The 22,506-nt window shown below is 32.3% G+C and overlaps 1 protein-coding gene across 5 annotated transcripts in view; it reads right to left on the reverse strand.

Annotated features, from left to right (window-relative positions):
- Positions 1–837: 837 nt before the first annotated feature.
- The window catches only part of LOC129943151 (dentin sialophosphoprotein), a 34,480-nt gene continuing 12,811 nt past the window's right edge, over positions 838–22,506 (reverse strand). Inside the window, exons 2-12 of one of the 5 annotated variants that reach the window (XM_056052409.1) lie at positions 17,752–17,996; positions 17,286–17,467; positions 16,636–17,201; positions 16,104–16,479; positions 15,551–15,734; positions 11,159–11,272; positions 10,937–11,037; positions 10,696–10,793; positions 10,431–10,623; positions 2,411–2,511; positions 838–2,334 (exon numbers count right to left, since the gene is read on the reverse strand). In XM_056052409.1, the coding sequence (XP_055908384.1) occupies positions 2,176–2,334; positions 2,411–2,511; positions 10,431–10,623; positions 10,696–10,793; positions 10,937–11,037; positions 11,159–11,272; positions 15,551–15,734; positions 16,104–16,479; positions 16,636–17,201; positions 17,286–17,467; positions 17,752–17,996 (2,319 nt within the window). In that variant the 3' untranslated portion in view covers positions 838–2,175. Of the gene's footprint in view, positions 2,335–2,410; positions 2,512–10,430; positions 10,624–10,695; positions 10,794–10,936; positions 11,038–11,158; positions 11,273–15,550; positions 15,735–16,103; positions 16,480–16,635; positions 17,202–17,285; positions 17,642–17,751; positions 17,997–22,506 lie in introns of all 5 variants that reach the window. The other 4 variants (XM_056052406.1, XM_056052405.1, XM_056052408.1 and 1 more) reach the window with 4 other exon arrangements.

Genomic DNA, 22,506 nt, shown 5'->3' on the forward strand with positions numbered 1-22,506 from the left:
CAACAAAACTGAGGCTAATTGACAACTAACTTGACAATTGTGATTTAATAATGAGACTAGATTGACGAAACAAAATTATCAAAGTTCGTGTGACAAAACCAGAGTTGACCAGTGTTATTTAAGTCACAATGTCAATTGAAATAAAAATGGAATGTTCTTTGACAGCTGACCAATCATATACTAGAAACTTATTTAATTTCTTATCTTAGTTATCTAAGATTCTTATTTCGTCTGAACTGTCAAAATTCTTTTTTAATTAAAATATAAAGGGTTTTCAGGGTTAATTTTGACTGCTCGTGGTGGCCATATTGTTACTTTTAGCTTTTGTCAAAATATCTATGGACCTATAGGTCCATGATAACCTTCTTATAGCCTGAATTGGATGATATGGCGACATAATTACACTGATATCTAAAATAATGATAAAACCTTATTGATTTGTCATATACAACTTGTTTTTTCCAATTTAAAAATCAATCGGCCTTTAATGGAAAACCGTTTAAAAATCCTAAGGTAATAAAATAATGTGACCAAAGTTCCAGGTCAACATTTAGTGGGAAGAATAACATTTTTAACTCCCTCGGTGGTACTTTATATTTGTGAAGAAATGTTTTTATAATTTTATGAAAAATTGGAGTTATATTTTTCTGTCTGCTTACTTAAAACTATAAATTCTAGAATTAATTAATTCCTGTAATGTCTTGCAACTTACCTCTTCTCTCTAAAAATAAGAACAAAAAAACTCCATTACCAACATCAACCATACAATTTATTAATTTACTTCAAATGAAATTATTATTTTTCAACAAGCAAAACTTCAAATACTAAGTAGGTACATTTGTTTATACATTAAAAGTCTAAACAAGTTCAAAATTAGAAGAAGATTTTTCTATGAATTAATATATTTTGTTGTTTTTTTCATTTTTAAACATTTATAACAAATTTTCTATTTGTTGATTGTCAGCTTTTAAAGATTTTTATTTTTTAAGTTGATGGAAAATTATTTGAAAAAGAAATAAATTAAGAAAAAATATAACAATAAGAATTATTTTGTATTTTTCTGTAATGGCTAAGACGTACAAATGACATTTAAGTTGCGTGTTTTTTTTAAATTTGGTTTTGTGTTTTTTTTTTTTGTTAAAAGGCTTTCAGTGTAGTCAAGTTTAAATATTTATTTAGGGAACTAGAAGAATTAAATAAATTCAGTACGAAATATTAAATCAGAAAACAATATTTTGTAGTAAGGTCTTAAAAGACAACTTTTTTTTAAAGAAGGGAGTTATATATTTTTGGTTAAACATCAAGAGTATAGGTTAAAGGTTGATTTTTGAAAAAAATATAATCATTTTCTGAAGAAAACTTTGTTCTAACAACTTTTCTAGGACACCCTGTATTTCAAAATCAAAAATGTTAAAAAAAAAACTTTCTTCGTGTTCCCAAATAATTGTGTTTTTATTTTCTTGTATACCTATTTGACTCACTTAAACTTATATATATATTAGAATATAAGTTACATATTTTATAAGCTATATGCGCTAGAAATGTCTACATCAAATAACAGTCATTCCCTTTTAATATCTACTATGGAAGATTTTTTTTTTATTTTTTTTGTGTCTTAAATAACATGAAAGACATAATGTTATTTATTTTTATGATAATCATAATAATTTGTTTTTGTTTTTTTTTTTGTTGAAGTACATGATAATAATATATTCATATATAAAATAGCATTAGAAAATTGACAGTTTTTATTCTCTGATTTGTTTTTTATTTTTTAAATTTATTTTTTCTGATCTACATAAACAGTCTAAACAACAATAATTTAATAATTATAACATTCTACATACAATAATATTTTTTTTGGTTTTGTTGATTTAAATTTTATATATTTTCTTATTTTTTTAACAGAATGAAAGTCTTAAAGGCAAATATTTTGCCTTGTGTTTTATTTTTCAGTTCACGAGTAGGTATAGTACGTTTTGGCTAAAAATCCCAACAACAACTTTTTGTGTATAAATATATTCTTTGGTTTTTTTTTTCTTTTTCTTTTTGAATAAGTAACAGAGTTTTTATTTTTCATAATATATTTTTGTTTAAAATTAAAATTTTAGAAGTTTGTTTTTCATTTTTCTCATCATTTTCATCGCAGTTAAAAACTTAAGATTAAAGTATAATCTACAGCACATGTAGATTTTCACAGCTCTTAGATTTAGTTATATCGCTAAGGCAAATTTTTTGCAAAATTTCTTTAGCTAAGTGTAAAGATATGTGAGTTCGAGAAGTTTTCATCCTTGATGAGGTAGCTTTCTTTTCGCGATTTTCTTTTAGACGGATCTTGAAGAAGAAGAAGAGAAAAATAGGTGAAAGAAAGATTTATTTGAGTAAAAATTTATTTAAATTTTAATTGTACCTGTTTCAATGTTCCAACAAGTAACTCATCAACATTGTGTTGTATTCCACTAGATGTTTCAATAAATTTTGCATCTCGAGAAGCAGCTAAGGATTTACCATCTAAATTGATATTAAATAAGACAAGACAAATATATTTAAGCTGTGCTTCTTTAAATTCGTGTGTAAGGTTGATGCTATTGTATCTTTTTGGCAAGAGTTCTCCAATAAGAGTTTTTTTTTAAAATAGACCGCTTTTTAGGTAGCTATCGCTTAGTATTTTTAGTGTTTATTTATTTCTTGATTAGCTTAAACTTTAAGATACAATATCTTATTTAGAGTTTAGCTTGTAAAATGTACAATAGCTACATACATAATTGATTTTAATTCAAGTTTTACATATTTTTACAAATTTGCGAATATAACTTAATCTATGCATTATTTTATTTTATTTTTAGTAAAGTTAAAGTTCCTTTCCCATTTGTTTCGTGTTATTAATACTTTTTATTTCTTGCCGCAATGAATTCCAAATTCTTACTGAGTTGACAAAGAACTGACGTTCAGATGTTAGACACTGAAAACGCGGAATTAAAGATCCACCGGTTGGCGGGTTAGAAATATGTCAGAGAACAAGGCTATTGTTCGGAATTTTATAAAATTCTCAAACGACATCCCAAGAAGTTGGGATGTATACTGCGAAACTCTATCAAAAATCGGTATTGGTAAGCAAAAAAGTTCTAAGTGTCATGACATTGACATCAATGAGTTGAATAAACAATTTTTAACTTTTAATTTTCTACATCTTCACTGGATCTGTATGAAGTATTTAACAAATGTAATTCTTTTGCCTCCCAATCTGCTTTTGAGTTCTCTAGGATTGATTGTACTGAAGTGGTTGAAAGCTTTACGCTAGTTAAATCCAATACAGTTTGAATTGATGGTATACACCCTGTTTTTATTAGAGCTTTACTACCACTTCTTTTGACTTATATTACACATTTGTTTAATACAGTACTAACAACCGGTATTTTTCCAACGATTTGGAAGCAAGCAAAGATAGTCCCCGTACCAAAATCATCTAATGGCAAGGATTTTCGTCCAATCTCTACACTTCCATTTCTTTCTAAGGTTTTAGAAAGGATTATGCAAAGACAAATAAATACATACCTAAGAAGAGTCGATTTACTGACACCTTTTCAGTCCGGTTTTCGTCCAAAACATAACTGTTTGACAGCGCTATTGAATGTGTCTGAAGACTTTAGACTAGCTGTTGATGTCGATAATGTAAGTTTTTTGGTTCTTTTGGATTTTTTAAAAGCTTTTGACACTATCGAACACTCGATTCTCATACGTCAGCTTATTCATCAATTTAATTTTTTATCTTCTGCTGCTAATTTGCTTCATTCTTATATAAGTGATAGAAAACAGGCTGTAAGTCTCTCCAAAAGGTTGTCTTCTTGTTTGCCGGTCTTGAAAGGTGTTCCTCAAGGATCGATATTGGGCCCGATTCTCTTCTCGCTTTATATAAATGAGTTGCCATCGATATTGAAATTTTCGCTTATACAAATATATGCTGATGACGTGCAACTTTACTTGAGTAGTCCACTCGGTCTTATTGAAAATTGCGTTCATAACATAAATCAGGACCTTTTAAGTAAGTATCCATATTTGGTCCCAAAAAAATGGCCTGTTCTTAAATCCGTCGAAAACTAAATGCTTAGTTATCTCTAAAAAGTCTCTTGACCTTTCTTATTTCCCTCGCTTAATGCTTAATGAAATAGTTATTGACTGTGTGGAAACAGCTAAAAATCTTGGTGTCATTTTCAACGGATCTTTAACTTGGGAAAACCACATAAATTCAACTGTTGGTAAAGTGTACGGTGTCTTAGGGTTCTTCAAGATTCCCAACACTTAACTCCCATTGAAACTCGAAAAATGTTAGCTAAGACTTTGATTATTCCACTCCTTACATATGGTTGTGAAATCTATTGTAACTGTGATGCTGAGAGTAGACAAAAGCTTACGGTTGCCTTCAACAACACAGTAAGATACATCTACGGTCTTAAAAGATATGACCACATCTCCGAGTTTGCTTCTTCTCTATTCAACATGCAGTTTAAGTATTTTCTACAATATCGAACACTTCTTCTTCTCTTCAGTATTAAACAGACGCATCAACCACATAACCTTTATTACAGATTACAATTTCCTACTTCAAATAGATCAAACAAGCTTAACATCCCACGACATACATGCCTAACATCTGAGCGGCAATTCTTTGTTAACGCCATTCGCTTATGGAACTCTTTGCCAAGTCATATAAGAAGGCTTGGAAATGTTAAAATATTCCAGAGCAAACTCATTAACTACTTTTCTTTGCTTTAAATGTGCGGTTTTACCTTTAATAAATTTATAATTTAAACTTTCCAGTTAACTTAATTTCTATAGCGTCATTAATTTGTAAACTACTCAGTTTTGCCTTTTAACTTAATTTTAATTATTGTTTTAATTATTTTGATCTTGCTTTTGTATTCCAACTAATGTTAGCTTTTTTCTTACTCATGTATACATTATAAAGCTATCACTTTTTTAATAAGATATTATATCTTAATGTGTATAGCATATCGATAAATTGAATAAACTAAAAAACTAACGTAGCAGCCCGTGAATATATCTTATTGCCTTATTGCCGTCAATTGCCTTTTACTCTCGAAGTCTAACTTACAAAAAATTTCACAGCCGTAAGTAAGCAGAGGTATAATCCGCGTTTTCACTAGAAGAATTCTAATTGTTAAAGGAATAAAGTGCTGTGTTGACCATAGCATGCGTAGGACACCATACGATTTCCCAATTGTGTTGTTTATATGATGTGTCCAGGTAAGGCTGCGGTTAAAAACTACACCTACATTTTTAGCTGAGTCGACGTAAGCAATAGGACAGTTATTCAAAGGGATTGCTGGAAAGTAAGACACATCAATTGTGTATTTTGAAACCACGAGACACTTTGATTTCTTTGGGTTAAAAAGTAAGCAGTTATTAACCGACCAACGCTCAATCAAGCTTAAGTCCTCATTTATATAAGCTGTAGAATGTTCAATACGTCCTAATGGGCAGCTCAAATAGAGTTGGGTCTCATCAGCATACAGGCGTATTGAAACTTTCATTTGACAAGTAATAAATTTATCATTTTTTTTTTCTAAAAATTACATTTTCTACGGTAAAATTGTTAAAATTCAACAGGAAATTGATGAACATTTAGAATATTATTCCTGTAGCCCGTAACTATAAAACTCAGATTTGTCGATACATCATCGATCCTAGGAATTTTGTATTTCACAATCGGCATTGGGCTTTATTTTGCATATGCTTAAAGGCTTTCAAAATTCATTTAAGCTCGTTTTATACTACAGGGTTTTGACCGTACTGCAAAAAACCGGACGGAATTATCTGGATGAATGGCTAATTACACATTATACGGTTTTTACCGTACTGTAAAACACGATATATGCAGGGTTCCTGTGCTTAGTATACTTTTTTCAACCTCTGTCGCACGAATAAAATCGTATGATGTAAAAACATGCATTTTGTCACGTACGCCACTAAGCTAATCGGGCCGTTCGGCTGCCGAATACTGAAGCTGCAGTAGACAGCTGCTACACGGCGCAGCGCCGGCATTTTGCCGTGCCAGTTTAATATGAAAGCGTATATACTCTTCTTCGTGCCTCTAACAAAATGTCGTCGACCGGTTTTTTGTCGTACGGTCAAAACCGTGTGGGGTGAAACGAGCCTTACACGCGAACTCAAGCTTTTCGATCAACAACAGCGTGCTTTATAACTTCGCTTGAAAAAACACCAATATGATTCGGATTTTCTTCAAAAGAAATTGGATTGAAAGTTCCAAAAAATGAAAAACCTTTAATACACTTTCAATTCACAGTGCATTTTTACAGAATATTTTATATAAAGAGGTGAAATTTAAATACAAATTCGTCTTATGCTTTTCCTCAGTTTGGGTACCAATTTTGTGTACATTAAAAGGAAATGTAGCCGAGCACAGTTAATACATCGATTACAGGACTGTCACGTAATTTTTAGTTCCAAAATACCTCCTTCCTACCCTCCGTTTATTCTACCACAGGTCCACACTCCACAGGCTTAGGCTACCCGTTTATTCTCTAGGTTAGGACAGGGAACGTAGTCCCAATCCAAACGGGTAATTCCGTTTTAACCTTTTCTAAGCTAAGATCCCAACCGATTATTCCGGAGCTACTGACTAAGATCAATTCCGACAAACCCAGCGTCGTCGTCGTCATGATTAGTACGCTTAAGGTTATCAAACCTTTGCTTATGGGTAGGCCTTATTAACCGCATCGCCACCGGCCTTATAGTATATGAAGCATCGTGTTACTTTATCTTCATACATCTTACATCTTAGTGATAAGAAAAATAGAATATATAAAAAACGTTGTTATCGTAGTTAAAGAACCTAACGATCACGATTTAAAGAAAATAAAGTTGGTTAGAAATTGTAGCTTTTCTTTCCTTGGGAATAACCTTTAAAACCGACGAGTCTAATTCAGCCTCAACGTGTCACTATTTTTACCGGTTTTGGGATGCAGTGATTGGTCTTTTCTTATTAGAAAATGAGCTTTGAGGCATTATCTGTGAACAAAACCTAAAGTGGCACAGGCACCTGTTGCAATAACTGTCAAAAAAGGTGTGTCAAGAAACATGTGCGCAAGTTACATATAGCTTTCATTAGTTTTCATTATTGAAACCAAACATTGGAATTTTCTTAAAAGGTCGTTTATAGCTATCAATAAAAATGACTGTCATTGAAAAAAATATCCTGATTAACTGCGTTCAGTCTCAGACAGATGGGGTATCCGGATACCTTTTTGTTAGTGTTTTAAGTGTAAAATAACAGCTGATCAAAAACAGCTAAGATGTCAAAAAAGGAATCCAAAAGTATCCAAGAATTTCTGGGGTATGTAGGTATCTGACAGAACAACTGATTCAACACATAGTTGAATTTGACGAAACTTGAAAATTGATTTCAGCTTTTTGTATTTGTTGGTAAACCAAAAGATACAAAATGTTAGTTGACTATTTTCCAACTGAGCTAAGAGGAAATTTAACATAGATTACAGATTAAGGTTATCTCTTATTTATTGAATTGTTACGTAATTGAAATATCCATTAAATGTTTTATCTTACAACAATTTTGACTTCGAAGCTTAAATGTTTCTCTGCTTTTTGTGAACAGCTGGAAGTTGTTTTTTTTTTGACAGCTATCTCAATAGAGCTATTCAACTCGTTCAACAAGGTATCTAAAAATCCACCCATCCAAGATACCATATCCAACACGAAATTGAACGCAGCGCAGCCATTGAAATCCACCGAAAAACTTTTACTGACAAATAGTGGAACGATTCGTTTCACTTTTGAACGTAAAAGTATCAGCTGTTCAGGAAAATGAATTTCCCTCCGGAAAATAAAAAAATACTTTTTCATTATTATTTATTTTTATAAATGCTCAATAACACTTTTTTTCCCTCTAAAAAAATTCTTTGGGTGATTTCCGATCGATCAGTATAAAATTTTCATTTCTAATCGAAGGGAAACATCGTCAAATATCGATTTAAAATTTTCCCCGGATCGATTTCAATGATGGCTATAACTGGCCCCTAATTGAACTAATGATGTTATTACTTCCTCTCATTTTAAATGCTTTTCGTTGAATACTGTACAAGAGGCTTAAGTAAGTGGTTTATTATTGCTTACCTTTCGAAAATGATTCTGCTGCAATTTTTACGAATCGAGACAGTGTTCCGTACCGCACAAGCAATAAAGAAAAAGTCTATGCCAATCAGCGTTACCACTTTACTTCAATTGAAGTAGATCTACTTCTTTTTTTCAAATAAATTTAAAATCTACTTCCTACTTCGCACCATCATCAAAATAGTGAAATCTACTTCGTTTTTAATATCTTGTTTTTTACCTACTTCAATTTTAATAAAAATAGTTTGAATCTACTCCTTATTTCTCTTACTCTTGTATGTAGTCTTAAAACTATCTAGAGAGTTAAAAATCGCTTGAGTATTTACAGTGAAGTTACCGTCTTATCTTATGTATTCTAGCGTAACCCTTTTGTCATTTTCGACATATAAACATACATGAAAGAGCCAAGAAGGACATTTATAATAATTTCCAGTCAAAAGGGCTGTTGAAAATGTCTAGGCCGTATTTCAATAACAACGACTTGATTTTAGAAAAGAATGCCCTAATTCTCATGGTTTCACATTTCAATAATTGAAAATTATTTATTCTTTTTGTTTCGTTTCGTTAACAATCCTTAACGACGTTTTCAAAGCTTATCGATCTCACAATAACAAATTTACAAAGTTTGAAATTGTAAATATATTTATCTATCTTACATATAGGCATTGAATAATTACAATTAATTGCAAGTTTTGTATTCGTAAACAAATTCGAATTCGAGATTTTAATCGAACGTGACATTACGATGGTAGAGAAGACGAAAAAAGTGGGTCCCCGATTTTTTCAAACTAAAAATAACACTAGTTTCAATACAATACATTTGTACGGTCAAAAATCGATAATTCGATTTTTTTCAGAAACAAACCGATAGATTTTTTTTAAATTCTTGCTAAAATTTGTGTTCTTAGTTTAGCTTCTTTCAATATAAAAAATATTTTTGTATTGCTTCACAAGGCTACCCCAGCTAGAACCCTTATTTTGTTTTTAAGTTTTCTCAAGAACTAAACTATTTATTTTTCTGCCAAAAATATCATTGTTTTTATTTTTAATTTAAGAACAAATATTATTTTTTTGGAAATTCGATTTCTTGAAAATGGGTTATCATTTTTTACAAAATTGAAATGCCAGTCGTCTAATAATAAGTTCAAAATTTTGTTACCTAAAATATTTTTAAACTAAAATTTAAAAACGATTTTCAAACAGAAATTTAAAAAATTTTTAGTTTTTTCTTGATAAATGAAATGGCATTTACATTTTTGAAAACAAACCTTTTTGCAGGCACATTTTAATTCAATACACGAAATAGTTGCACGCAGACATTTTTGTTGTCAAGTTGTCCAAAAACAAAGATAAAAGGTTTGTTGATGTTATAAAATTGTATTACGATTACAATAACTATTTCTTGAAGAACTCGTCCTTTGCAATAAAAACATCCTAAAGTCATTTGATATGACCAACACGAGCCCAATCTTTGCTTTTTTGTTGCTAACAACCAAGATTTAATTTAAGAAATATTATATTTACATATTGAAGTATATGATATGAAGCCTTAAATAATTACATTTGTTTTCTACTTTTTTATTGAAATAATATAATTTAAAAACATGTAGAATAATATGAAAAACTTAATTTTTGAAATCTACTTCCATTTTTCTCAATATACTTCACTTTTTTCCTAAAATCTACTTCCACTTTTTTTTGAGAAGTGGTAACGCTGATGCCAATGCCTTATAATAATTGGCTTGTCTTCTTCTTTACAATGAAATCATTCTTTATTTATTGATTTTCCTTAACCCGAAATTTTGGAAGGATTACTATTTTTTTTTTTAAATTAGGATCTTATAAATGTTGTCCCAAAATATTATGACTGGAAGCAATTTTTTAGAAATCGGTTCTTGGTATTAAAAGTTTAGCAAAATTATTCTTGATTTTCTGGTACTCAAAACTTATAACGTTTTTATCTCAATACTGAAATTTTCTAGTTGGCTGGTTGACTCATAAATCAAACAATTTTCAACTGCTTGACTTGAAGTTTGGAATGTACCTTTGAAAACACATTCTCTTTGGTAATTTTTCAATTTCGGAGTGTGTCATTTGGTCAAAAATCAGTCAACATATCTCAAAGATCCTACGAATTTAAAAAAAGCTAATTTATCGCCCTCTAAGTTCGCTTTACCCCCTAAAGTGACTCATATCTTTAAATATCAAAATAAAATATCTTACTGGAAAACCCTGTATTTATAAACAAAAAAATCAATTACCTTGAGTTGATATTACTCTGGCTCTAGCTAAATCAGCTTTATTACCAACAAGTATCACTGCCTTATCTTTTGTTATATTTTCTTTCCATAAATAATTTATAATTTCCTCTGCAATACGAAAAGAAGTTTTATCTACCACAGAAAATACAACCACACATCCATGAGGTTCATATGTAGTTAAAGAATTTTCTACCTAAAATTTTAACAAAAATAGTTATTCAAATTATTTATTTATTTTTAACTAAAAATTTTATAATTAACTTACACTCATTTCAACACTTGGATGATCTATAAAAACTAATTCGGATTCTTCATCGTCCAATAAAACACTGACAGTTTTTTCACCAAATTCGTCATCTAAAACTCAAATTGAAATTATTAAGTAAAACCCCAAAACCTTAGTCTAAGGTTGTTATTTTACTTTAAATATGCATTCTTTTTATAGATTGAAATATTTAATGGTAATACTAAAACAATTATTTATTTAAGATTTTAGGAAAACTTACCTAAGCTTGCATCATAAGTGTGCATATATTCCGAGGTCATGAATTGAGACACAAGTGCAGTTTTTCCTACCCCTGCATCTCCTAACATAACAATTCTGTATCTGTTTTTGTTTAAACAAAAATAAACAAATTTCATAAACAAATTTTCACAGCTCACAAAAATCAAATTTATCTCGGAACAAAACTCAAAAATGATTTTCAAAAATACGTTTGGAAACTTGCCTTGGTGGAGGTGGTGGTTCACTGTCATCAGTGTCTGGGGACGGTGGAATGGAATCTACATTAGCATAGCCACCACCGCAACATGAGCCGTCAAATGGTGACCTCTCACTAGCCCTAAATAAAATGAAATGTTCGATATGCTAAATCTACAAATACTTAAGCTTTATTAATGAACAAAATAATAAATTAATGAATTAAAAAACAAATTGAATAGCTAAAAAATATGAAGTTGGCAAAATAAAGTTTTTTTTCCGTCTCAAAAACAAAACTTTTTCAAAACATTAAGTTATCTTGATTCCGATATCGCCTTAAAATTCTTAAATCACATCATGTTTTAAAAATATTGCGTCTTTAAAGCCTTGAAGTAAGACACATTATAATTTTTAACAAATAATTGATATGTAAGGACGGAAAATCACATCAGTCAAGTGCTATTCATTTTGGTCAAAATACTTCTGCAGACAGTGTGAGAAGTTCTGCATACTCCTCTCAAGTATTTCACTTGGAACTGCACGAATGTCTAGGGTTATTGTCTCACTCAGGGCTTAGAAGTTCTTGTGGGTTCAGAGGCCCAATAACGAAATTCGTGTTTATTAAATACTACTGATAAATGGAAGTGGACTTTGTCCTTCATTAACAAAACTGTGTCATCCGTCAAGATTTGCAACATTCCAAATTATCATCCGTATGCCGTTGTCGTTTCGCTGTAATTCTTGGGACAAAAACCATTTTGTGTGGATACAAATCAAAATCAATATGCAAAATTCTTCAAACTACGCGGTCTGACTCCGCAGAGTCCGAGCATGACATACAGAAGATTGACGAGGGCCTGATTCACTGCTTGAAGCACTCTTTCAATATTTTCTGGAGACCAGGTCTCAAAGACCAAGTTCTTTGAAAGCTTTTCACTAAATTCATAACGGTATTCAACATTGAAAGAAGACCTTGGTAACCAATATTTAAATGATTTTAGAATCGACTCTGTGTTTCAATTATCGAATGACGCGACGGCCAGTCAATAAACATGTTGTAAACAAAAATGCATACCACGGCTCAATTGATATTGAAATGACATCTCGAAACGAGTCGATGCTAGCCATACTCATAACAAAACGGTTTTCCCCACCTCGCTTGATGCCCCTTTCAAATCTTCTATACCTTGCTGCCCGACCCAGTTCTTTTATGGCTTCAAGTTTTTGAGGCTTATTGTATTTGCTGATTTCAAATCCAAATTTCAAACTTAACTTAATGCTCAAATTTCAAAAATTATTGTCTTAAACATTGTTTTAAATATTTTTTTAGTATACATACATAAAAAAAAAAACAAAAATTACTTTCAAACCGTTGCGTTGGGCGTTTGAAAGTTTCTTTAAGATTTATATGAGGTAAAATATTACGAAAAAAATTAAACAGAGTATTGAAGATTTAGAATATTAAGATTATGGATTTGGAAAACCATAACGAATTTTTATAAACCAAAACTAATTCATGATTCTAGAAAACTACTAAAATCGTTATATTTAGATGTACATATGAATTTTGTTCCTATTTTTAAAAAGCAATATCTTAAAACCCTCATCCTATAGAGTGACTTTGGAGTCGGATTTGAATTAAGGCCATCAGAAATAAACCAGGAACAAAATCTTGCCGATCAGTGTTATCAAAGATTTTAGAATCCGATAGTGACGAACTAATCCAAAACTGATGGAAATTGTAAATGCATTCTTAAGCACGGCATTTGGAAAAAAATTGAAAAATATCCTTGAAAGAAAAAACTACTAACAACAGAATTAATACAACTGGTCTTAACTCCTTCCGGGCCGATGTGGTATGAAAACCGTACCACCTATTTGTGGTTTGTTTATGCTTTAATGTGCAATGGTATAAACTTAATACCACGTTTCTATTGAAATTGAAACCAATGTCTACAAGAAAAAAATATGTTTTGAGTTAAATAAATTTATTTTTACAAAAATGTCGCTTAATCTTTTTTTTCTAGTAGTGCCCCGGAAAAAGTTAATGGAAATAACTGCAGGGAAAAAGCAACTTTTATAAAAAAATATCCATGATTGGAGTTTATCACAAAATATTAGAGTGGTAATAATACTAGAAACTAATGGTTCTAAGAACAACTAAAAGATAGTAGAAAATGATATTATCGAACGTTTGTACGTGAGTGCAGTCGAAAGCTATTTTTTTTTTTATTAAAATGGGGGTTACATGACTTAGAAACTTTTTGTGACATCTCCAAAACTTTTTGTTTTAAAAATGTTACCATTTTTATCACTCATAATAAACTTTAAAATTATCCCTTTGGTGTGAATATCGGACAAAAGTCCCCGATCACTCTTACAGAACTTGTTTGTTGTTTGCAAATTTTGATTGACATTAATCTTTTGACCAAAGTTCAGCTTTTTGTGCCGTGAATATATAATTTTCCTGTACTATCTTTAATTTTTTAAAAACTACATAATAGCTACAAAAGTTCCAATCAACGGTATAGAATAGAAATTTTTTGTTTGCCATACGTTCCTGTTACTAATGTGACACATGATTTAAAAAAGTTTACCGACAAAAATACCATTTGTTAATGTTTTACGTGTAAAATAGCAGCTGAGATGTCAAAAAAGGAATCCAAAAGTATTCCAGAATTTCTGGGGTATGTACATAGGTATCTGACAGAATAGCTAATTCAACACATGGTTGATTTTCAAGAAACTTGAAAAATGATTTCAGCTTTTTGTCTTTGTGATAAACAAAAAGATACAAAATGTTAGTTGTAGTTGTATTTTAGGATGTTCTGTAAATAATAGACGATGAAGATAGGTTAGGATAGTTTTCTGCTAAACGTACATAAATCGTTTAAAACCGGAGATTTCGCAAGTAAATTTTTAACATAGGTTACAGAATATAGCTGAAATTTGTATAATTTTTTGACAGCTATCTCAATAGAGCTATCCAACTCATTTAACAAGGTATCTAAAAATCCACCAATCCAAGATATATTATCCAACACGAGATTGAACACAGCCATTGCTCAAGGTTGTTCCTGGATGTGACACATTATGGTTAAATATGAAACTAATTAACTTTGACAGACAATTTAAGTAAATCACCGATGTGACACATGAAATGAGTTGGTAGCTGTTGCTTTTGACACCTGTCAAACTCAGCTGTCATTTGAAGTGTAATTTTATTAGTTAAATGTTTGTCATTTACGATACGTCTCAACCGCCATTTGTGGAGTAAGTTTTTATTATTTTAACTCGTTGTTCGGTTATTTAGCGAATTTCGTGATACAAATAAAGTTATAAAAATTAAAGTGGAATCATTATATTTTAGGACTTTAGATAATCGTAGCGCACTCTCAGACAAATTTATTGATTTCCTGACCTTTCTAACAATTCAACGTTTTATACACAACATTTTTGGTTTGTGATTGAAGAACATGACTTGTAAGATATAAAGATCCAACACGACAGGACAACAAGTTACACAACAGAATCAATTATGGCTTTATTGTGTGAGAAGTTTCCTAGCCACGTAGTTTAAATTTTGGAGACATCAATTGATCACCAAGATTATGTGGTTCCAATGGTTGTTTACAGAAATAATTCCTAAAATTTAGACTTATTAAAAACCAAACCGAAATTTGCCGAGGAGAAAAATTACCTCAAAAGAATGGTATGCTGCGCGAATCTTCCCGAAGCGGACAATTTGAAATATATTGCTTTCACACTGAATGTAAAAGTCCAACATTTAAACAAAATTGTATTAAACTTTATGTTCAAAATAGGAAAGTTAATAACCCATTATCTGCATTAATCATAAAGTTCTGGTTATTGGTGTGACACATTGTGTTGAAATCCTAAACGAATAATTTGTATTTATCCATCCATACCATTGTTACTTGTGTGACAAATGATTCGTAAGACTAAACCAATCCAACAACTGTTGGTTAAGAAACTAGTAAATATTTTTCAAATATTTTAGAACAAAACTCAACCTTGAGATTAAAAAACTTGCAAAGTTTAAACCTTTTTTTTTGATACAAAAATTGAATGAAATTATTATTATTACCATATAAACAAAATATACCTTTTTAACACAAAAGCTGTGACGAATATGACATAACTATTTTAAAATGTAATTCGTATTGACCATAGTTTTTCTTCGAATCAAATCAAATTTGTTACGCAAGTGACACAATGACGAAATTAGCAATGTTTTTTCATTTTAACAGCATTTACGATTTAGGTTTAAAATGGAGACCAAAGAATACAATTTTAGCCATTTCAAAATTTGAAATCTAATCGTACAATATAGAAATAATAGTGAACAAATTCTAAAGAAAAAATAACATAAAATTAAAGTAACAAAATACTATTATACCTGCTATTTGTTGAATTAACACTTGTATTACTCCGTGATCTTCTTGATATTATTGAATCTCCGCAATTCACAACATTTCCTTTGCTAATTGAGAAATGACGTAAACGATATAAATCATCACTCAATCGCGGATTATATGGTCGATCCGGAAGGGAACACACTCTTGGTCTTACATGGTCTGGAACTGGAAGTTGAAAAAATTGTCACATCTATTCTTCAAATAATATTTTATTGGGGTTTTCCATCGGTAAAATAAATCAATTAATTTTTTATTTAGATCTGTCAAAACAAAAATTTTCTCTGTTATTGAATTCAATAGGGCAAACAAAAATAGATTTAAGATCAAATATCTCGATCTGGATTCTTCGGTAGAGCAGAATTACCCCATGCAATTTGACAGCTATACCGCACTCGGTGACACGTACACGAAGTTAAACTTATAAAATGACAACAACAAAATAATATTCCAATCCTTCTACATGTGTCACTAAAAAAAATCAATTTTTGACGGAAATCTGAATTTACCCATGGAAAACCCGATATGTATAGTTACCAGGAAGTTCTAAGAAATTTGACGTTCTCCTCTGACGACCACGTGTCGAAGCCTGAAATGCCAAAGGACCAATATCATCATTCGAAAAAATCGAAGTGTTCGAACAAGCGCTCTTCATGGATTCCCGTGAATTTCTACGTGAAGCTAAATAGGCCAAACCACCTTTGGAACTGCCACGTCTTCGAGGCTTGGGATTATTTGATGATACACCATTACTGTTATTTCCATGATTATTTGAACTTCCATTATGTTTGCTATTTGAATTGCTAATGTCATCTTTGTCGTAGGTTAAATCGCTTGTGGATTTTCTGCAGCGTAAGGAAACTACACTATCGGAGCATGTTCTGTCCAAAGTTGAATGGGAACTATGTAATATCTGTCCAGAAAAAAATAGATGAATACCAAATTAAACAAATTAAAAAGATGTCGAAATAATTGACAGTTTCTCACAATAAACTGTCACAACGTTCTGTCAAATTGTTCATGTAAGTTTTGCCGGAAAAATGAACTCACCCATCTACATATTTCTTACCTGATATCCTGGATTTGATGTGATGTTTATGGCATGTCGGCGTCCTAAACGCCTATGCTGGTTCTCATGCTTATAATGCTCACCAAAATGACTGTCGCTCATATTATTTCCATGCATGGCATTTCGCCGTGACTCCGGTCCTTGGCTTCCCGAATTATCCGAACTAAGGGTTGTTGCCGTTGTCATAGACGTATTATTGGTATCCGATGAATCCATAGATATTTGAGTTGATTCCGTGACACAAGAGTCCCGCTTAAGAAACGCATTATTTCCAGGCCGATTGGGATCATCGGCTAGTAGCAAGTCCTGCTTTTGATATGTAAATAAATCCGAGCCATTGTCGATTTCCGGAAGAACCGAAATTGACTCCTTGGGTCGTGGCTTGCCAAAACCCTTCAAGGAATTGTGTCGGCTATGTTTGTATGGTGACATCGGTAATGAGTGTTGAAATTGTGAATGGCCATGACCATAGTTGGCATCGTCCATCATAATCAAGTCTTTGGTAATGTGATGCTCATCGTCGTCATCATCTGGCGTCTGTGGTTCGTAATACTCGAATTTTTTGGCTACAATAAAAATTCAAACATACAATCATCCTTCTCAAAAGTTCGATACCATAGATCCAAGGTCTTGAAAGTGTATTTTATTACCTGATGGTAGCTCAGACGAAGATGGGGGTGTATCAAAAACAAATTTACGTGGTTGGTGTGGATGTGGACTTCGACTGGGCGATTGGGACATTTGGCCGCTCATATAATAATCTGGGGATTCATTTGGCAGAGTTGGGAGTGCTTTGGGACTCCGTGAGATCGGTGAAGGTGTTTGGTAATAACTTAAATTAGAATCAGAATCATCATTGGCAAAAGTGGTTGTGATCTTTGGACTACGTGGAGGGTTTTCAAATTTGCGACTAGAGGCAGAGTCATAGCTATAGCTGCTGTATGTGCTTATGGATGGACTCCTAGGTGTTTCATAGCAATTAAGGGATGACTGATTTTTGAAATGTCTACAAACAACAACAACAGCAATTGGAAGAGCAATATATTTACATGTGATTTATCGTAAAGCGGATAAGTTCTCTGGATGATCTGCGTGAGTTGTAAATGGGGGACTTACCTTGGAGATTTTGGGCTTTTAAATGGCTGCTGTTGGGGTAGATTTGGCATGGTTCTGTGGGGGCTTTTGGGAGCTGTCGAACAAACACCTGATGATGATTCCCATGCCTGTTGGTGTACTTTTGGGGATCTGGGAGATTTCGGGGCGCCAGAACAACCCTGTGAATCCCAAGTCTGCTGCTGGAATTTCGGTAACCTGGGACTCGCCGGCGAACTTCTTGAACTTGACATTTTGCTATTTGTATTCTTGAATCAAAAGAAATGAATGGTTATTTTTAACTTTTGAACTTTGTTCTCAAGTAAGGAAGTAAAATTTCTGTGTTTCTTATGTAAAGTCTCCTTCTGGCATGAGAAGCAGAACAAGAAGAAGATGTCTATTTTTCAAAAACAATGAAGTCCTTTTGGAAAACTTTCTTAAAATCTCTCAAGTTTCCTTCAGCTAGATTTTAAAGTGGTGCAAAATGGGAGGGAATATGTCTGAGCAATCAGCAATTACAACCTGTTGACGTGCTCAACGACTTGCACTCAAGGGTTACAAGTGCTTAAACAAGTATCAGAGGTTATTTTGTTCCTTTTGTTAAATACCCGGCTACTTAGATATAGTACACTCTATGATGCTCTTGACACGAAAAAGTTATTGATTATATCTTAAATTGTTTCTTTTTATATATGTATATATATTTTATTAAAAACATGTGCATTTCTATGACTTCGACACAGATTTTTGTTTTGTCATTTCTTGGAAGCTTTGTTTTGTTTGTTAAAAGTATAATAATTGTTCTTTGTTCTTCTATATCTATTATGTGGTGATGATAAGGGTCGTGAAAAAATAGTCAGCACAGTGCCAGTGGTAGTCTTTTAGTGGCATTCTTTTATGGGTTGATAATGAGTAAGTACTAAAAGGATATGTTTATGGTTTTTGTATTGACAAGTGACACATATGATAAGTTTTGTGTGTACTTATAAGATGGTGAACGAAGGCTTAGGGGTACAAATAAGGTCAGACAAGAATAAGTTGTTATTTTGCTTCTTTCAATGGTATCAATAGCTTTAAACGAAGGTTGAATTTGTCGATGTGTGACTTTCACATTTTGAAAATTAGTTTGGTGTGACTTTTAATAATTCCATTGTGAGGCTATAATGCATTTTGCTATTGTCAAAGCCCCTGTAGTCTAGTTCTTAGGTACAAATGAATGCAATCCAATGACCCAATATTTTGTACAATAACGTCAAAACTATATTGTGTGCATTTATAGGGTATCAGTTTGTTGACACAAAACAATAGAAGCTAAAGAAAGCTTTGAATATATCTATACGTATCTTTATTTGAAATAAAAAAATATCTTAATAAAGTCTAGAGGGTCTAGACGTTATCAAAACAAAAAGTTAATATAAATAGACACTAAAAATAATTCTTATTTTCAGGAAAAAAGATAGAGACTTGATATATTATGGTATATTTTATATGATTCATTAAAAGTTCAAGGTTTCATTTTTAGCCAAAGAGCTAGTACCTGACATTTAACAGAAAAACAAAAACAACTTGAATCATTTCATAATACTTTCATAAACCGATAAGTTTTAAAAGAAAGCCTAGTGATAAGAGATAAGAAATGTTTTACAACCAAAATTAATTCATTTAACTTATATGTAGTACCTTCTTAACAAATGAAGAATAAAATATAATCCAATCCGAAAATACTTCCTAATATATCTTAGAAAGAAAAGAGAAAGTTTGACATGTTATATTCCAAACATTTACCTAATCTAATTTCAGATTTTTTAAAAACTTGTGCCCAAGTTTTATATATGCTTGAAAAACTGGAAAATAATGGGAAGAGGAATTAATTTTTCTGTCTGACGGATGGTTCAACAAGATTTATTTATCTTTAGAAATGAATATAAACGAGGCTAACTTAAGGAAATGAAAGTGATAAAATACGACAAATGTCTTGAATTAAAATTCATTGGATTAACCTTAAACACAACTTTAATTTCACACTGCAAAAAAGATCGGCCTGAGATCGACTCATAGGTGTTTCAAAATAAATGATAAGAAAGAGATAAGTATGCGACTCACACTGGATAACTTCAAAACTGTGCCCGTCTGTAAATTTTTCTAAAACTTAAACAAAATATTGATACCAAAATTTAGTGCGTGAATATTTATTCGAAGTCATATCTTTCCTTGTTCTCTTCTTGAGTCCATTTCTTATCAGTTTTTTTGTTGTTTTTGTAGATTTTTGGGTTATATTAAGAGATGTATGAATTGAACTTTTCTTTAAAAAAAATTAATCAAATAACATAGTTTGGTTTCCATATCTGTTTTTTTTTCAATTTTAGCAGCATTTCTTAAAAGTTATTATTTACACAACAATGAAATAATTTTGAAGCCAAAACCTTCATCAACCTTCGAAATATTCGAATCGAACATAGGTTTTTACGAAATTTGCGTTTAGCTTATTTTTATAAAAAAACTGTCAATTGGATTTTTTTTTTGAAGTCTTACTAAATGTTAAAAACAATATTTATTTATTTAAATGCATACAAAAACCGTTAAATGATTTTTAATTTGGCATCACTTCACATTTTATAATATAAAATTTCATTGAAGTTGCTAGCATTATTTGTTCGTGAATTGTTAATGGTCAGATAAATTTGCCACTATTTTTTGAATTGCTGTAGTAAAAAAAAGACGAACAACTCAATTTTTGTAAAATTCCTTTCAGCATCTTTTGGTGTTATTATCTGTAAGAGAACATTTATTTATCCCTATACTTGTTTTTGAGGTATGGATGACAAAAATAAGGAATCCCAAACGTACGAACGGACGTACAAACTTAGAAACGTTACGTTCCTTGAAACGATGAGACATGTCAACATTTTAAATTTGGGACATTGAAAATATAGAAGATTGTTTAATTACAAATTAATTTTTGTTTGCATGAACCAAAAATTTAATTTAATTCATAATCATGAATTAAACCCAAAAAAGGATAATGCTTTTCCTTCTAATTTAGTTTTATATATGGATTTCAGATGTAAGATTATTAATCTAGAATATTTAAAAAGCAGTTTAAGGATGTTCAAATAGTAGACATGTGCATTCAAGAGGGCACAAGCGTCCACAGGTTTTTCTCAAAACCCACCTCTGTCTATCAACTCCTACTCTCACCTCCCCGCGTTGAACATCGGGTGTCTAGAACCTCAACTGGAGATTGGGTTCCAACCAGCAAGCCTCGGATACGGACGGATTCACTGTTGACAACCCACGCAAACGAAATAAGGACAACGAACTTCGGATATGTACGTGGAATGTTAGGTCCCTTAATAGGCCACGTGCAGCCGAACAATTAGCGGAAGCCCTAAACTGCAGCAAGGCAGATATTACAGCCATCCAAGAAGTGCGATGGGATGGCCCGGGCAAACGCAAACTAAAAGACTGCGATGTATACTACGGCGACTGCTACCGAGAACAAAAACAGCGTCTATTTGGGTGTGGATTTGTTGTTGGAACTAGACTCAGGCAAAAAAACTTGTCAATCCGCATCAAGGCTAAATTCGCCAACATAAGACTAATATACGTGCATGCCCCAACGGATTCAGTCTGATCGATTTCGCTGTGAGGTGGGATGTTCTGGTAGCTAGTACGCAGTTCACACATCTCAATATCAACAAGGGGACATGGAAATCTCCTGATCAATCAACCGTCAACCAGATTGACCACATTGCGATCGACGCACGACCCTTCTCCAGTGTACTGGATATCCGAACATTCCGAGGGGCCAGCATTGACTCGAACCACTACCTCGTTGCAGCCTAGGTACAGCCGCGGATATCCCGATTCAAACCAAAACAAGGAAGTACTGTAAGAAGATTCGACGTTAGACGGCTATAATGGCAAGAGACTACCATGTCCTTTTCCGATCGAGTCTCTAGTAACCTCTGAAGAAGTCCTATGCTGCCTGCATTAAGCATTGAAAACCAGTGGCAACATTGCCTTGCAGCCATCAGAGATGCCGCCTCTGAAGTGCTCTTCACTTCGTCAAGGTCAGGTAGGCGGAATTGTTGATTTGCGTCGCAGAGATTGAGTAATTCTATCTCCTTTACAGCGGAATTCGGCTCGTCATCGCCGTTATATAATCTGGAGAAGTGATCTTTCCATATTCTCAGCATCCACTGCGGTTCTACTACGTTGTTCCCCTGATCGTCTTTACAGGCTTCGGTTCGTGGCTGGTACCCTTGGGAGGATTTTTTTAACTTTTGGTAAAATTTACGAAACTCATTCCTGTTGTGACATCCCTCTATCTCCTCGATCGCGCGCTAATCATGCTCTCTTTTTTTCCATCTAAGAAGCCGGTGTTATCTCCTCTTCTGCTCGTAGAGCTCGTGGGCAGCTCTATTCCTTTTGTGCAGCGCCGTTTTGTATGCCTCTTGTTTCGCTGCATGCGCTTGCCGGCATTCGTGGTGGCCGTGTGAAACCTAGCACTTCCTGGTGAAAAAGATAGCCTGTGTTTTTTCAGCATTAAGACTTAAAGACTTTAATAATCATGCATTTTACTTAGTAATCAATAATCATGCATTTTACTCAACACCCGTTGATTCTTTTGCGTTCATTTTATCTTTAACATGTTTGCAAATTCTAAGAATTTGATGTGTCGTACATTCATCTTGCCTGAGTCCAAACTGTTGGTTTGGCACAACATTGGAAGACTCGAGAAAATCAAGAAGTTTAATTTTAATAATTTTTTCGAGG

Source organism: Eupeodes corollae, chromosome 1 (assembly GCF_945859685.1).
Source record: "Eupeodes corollae chromosome 1, idEupCoro1.1, whole genome shotgun sequence".
Classification (NCBI taxonomy): Eukaryota; Metazoa; Arthropoda; class Insecta; order Diptera; family Syrphidae; genus Eupeodes; species Eupeodes corollae.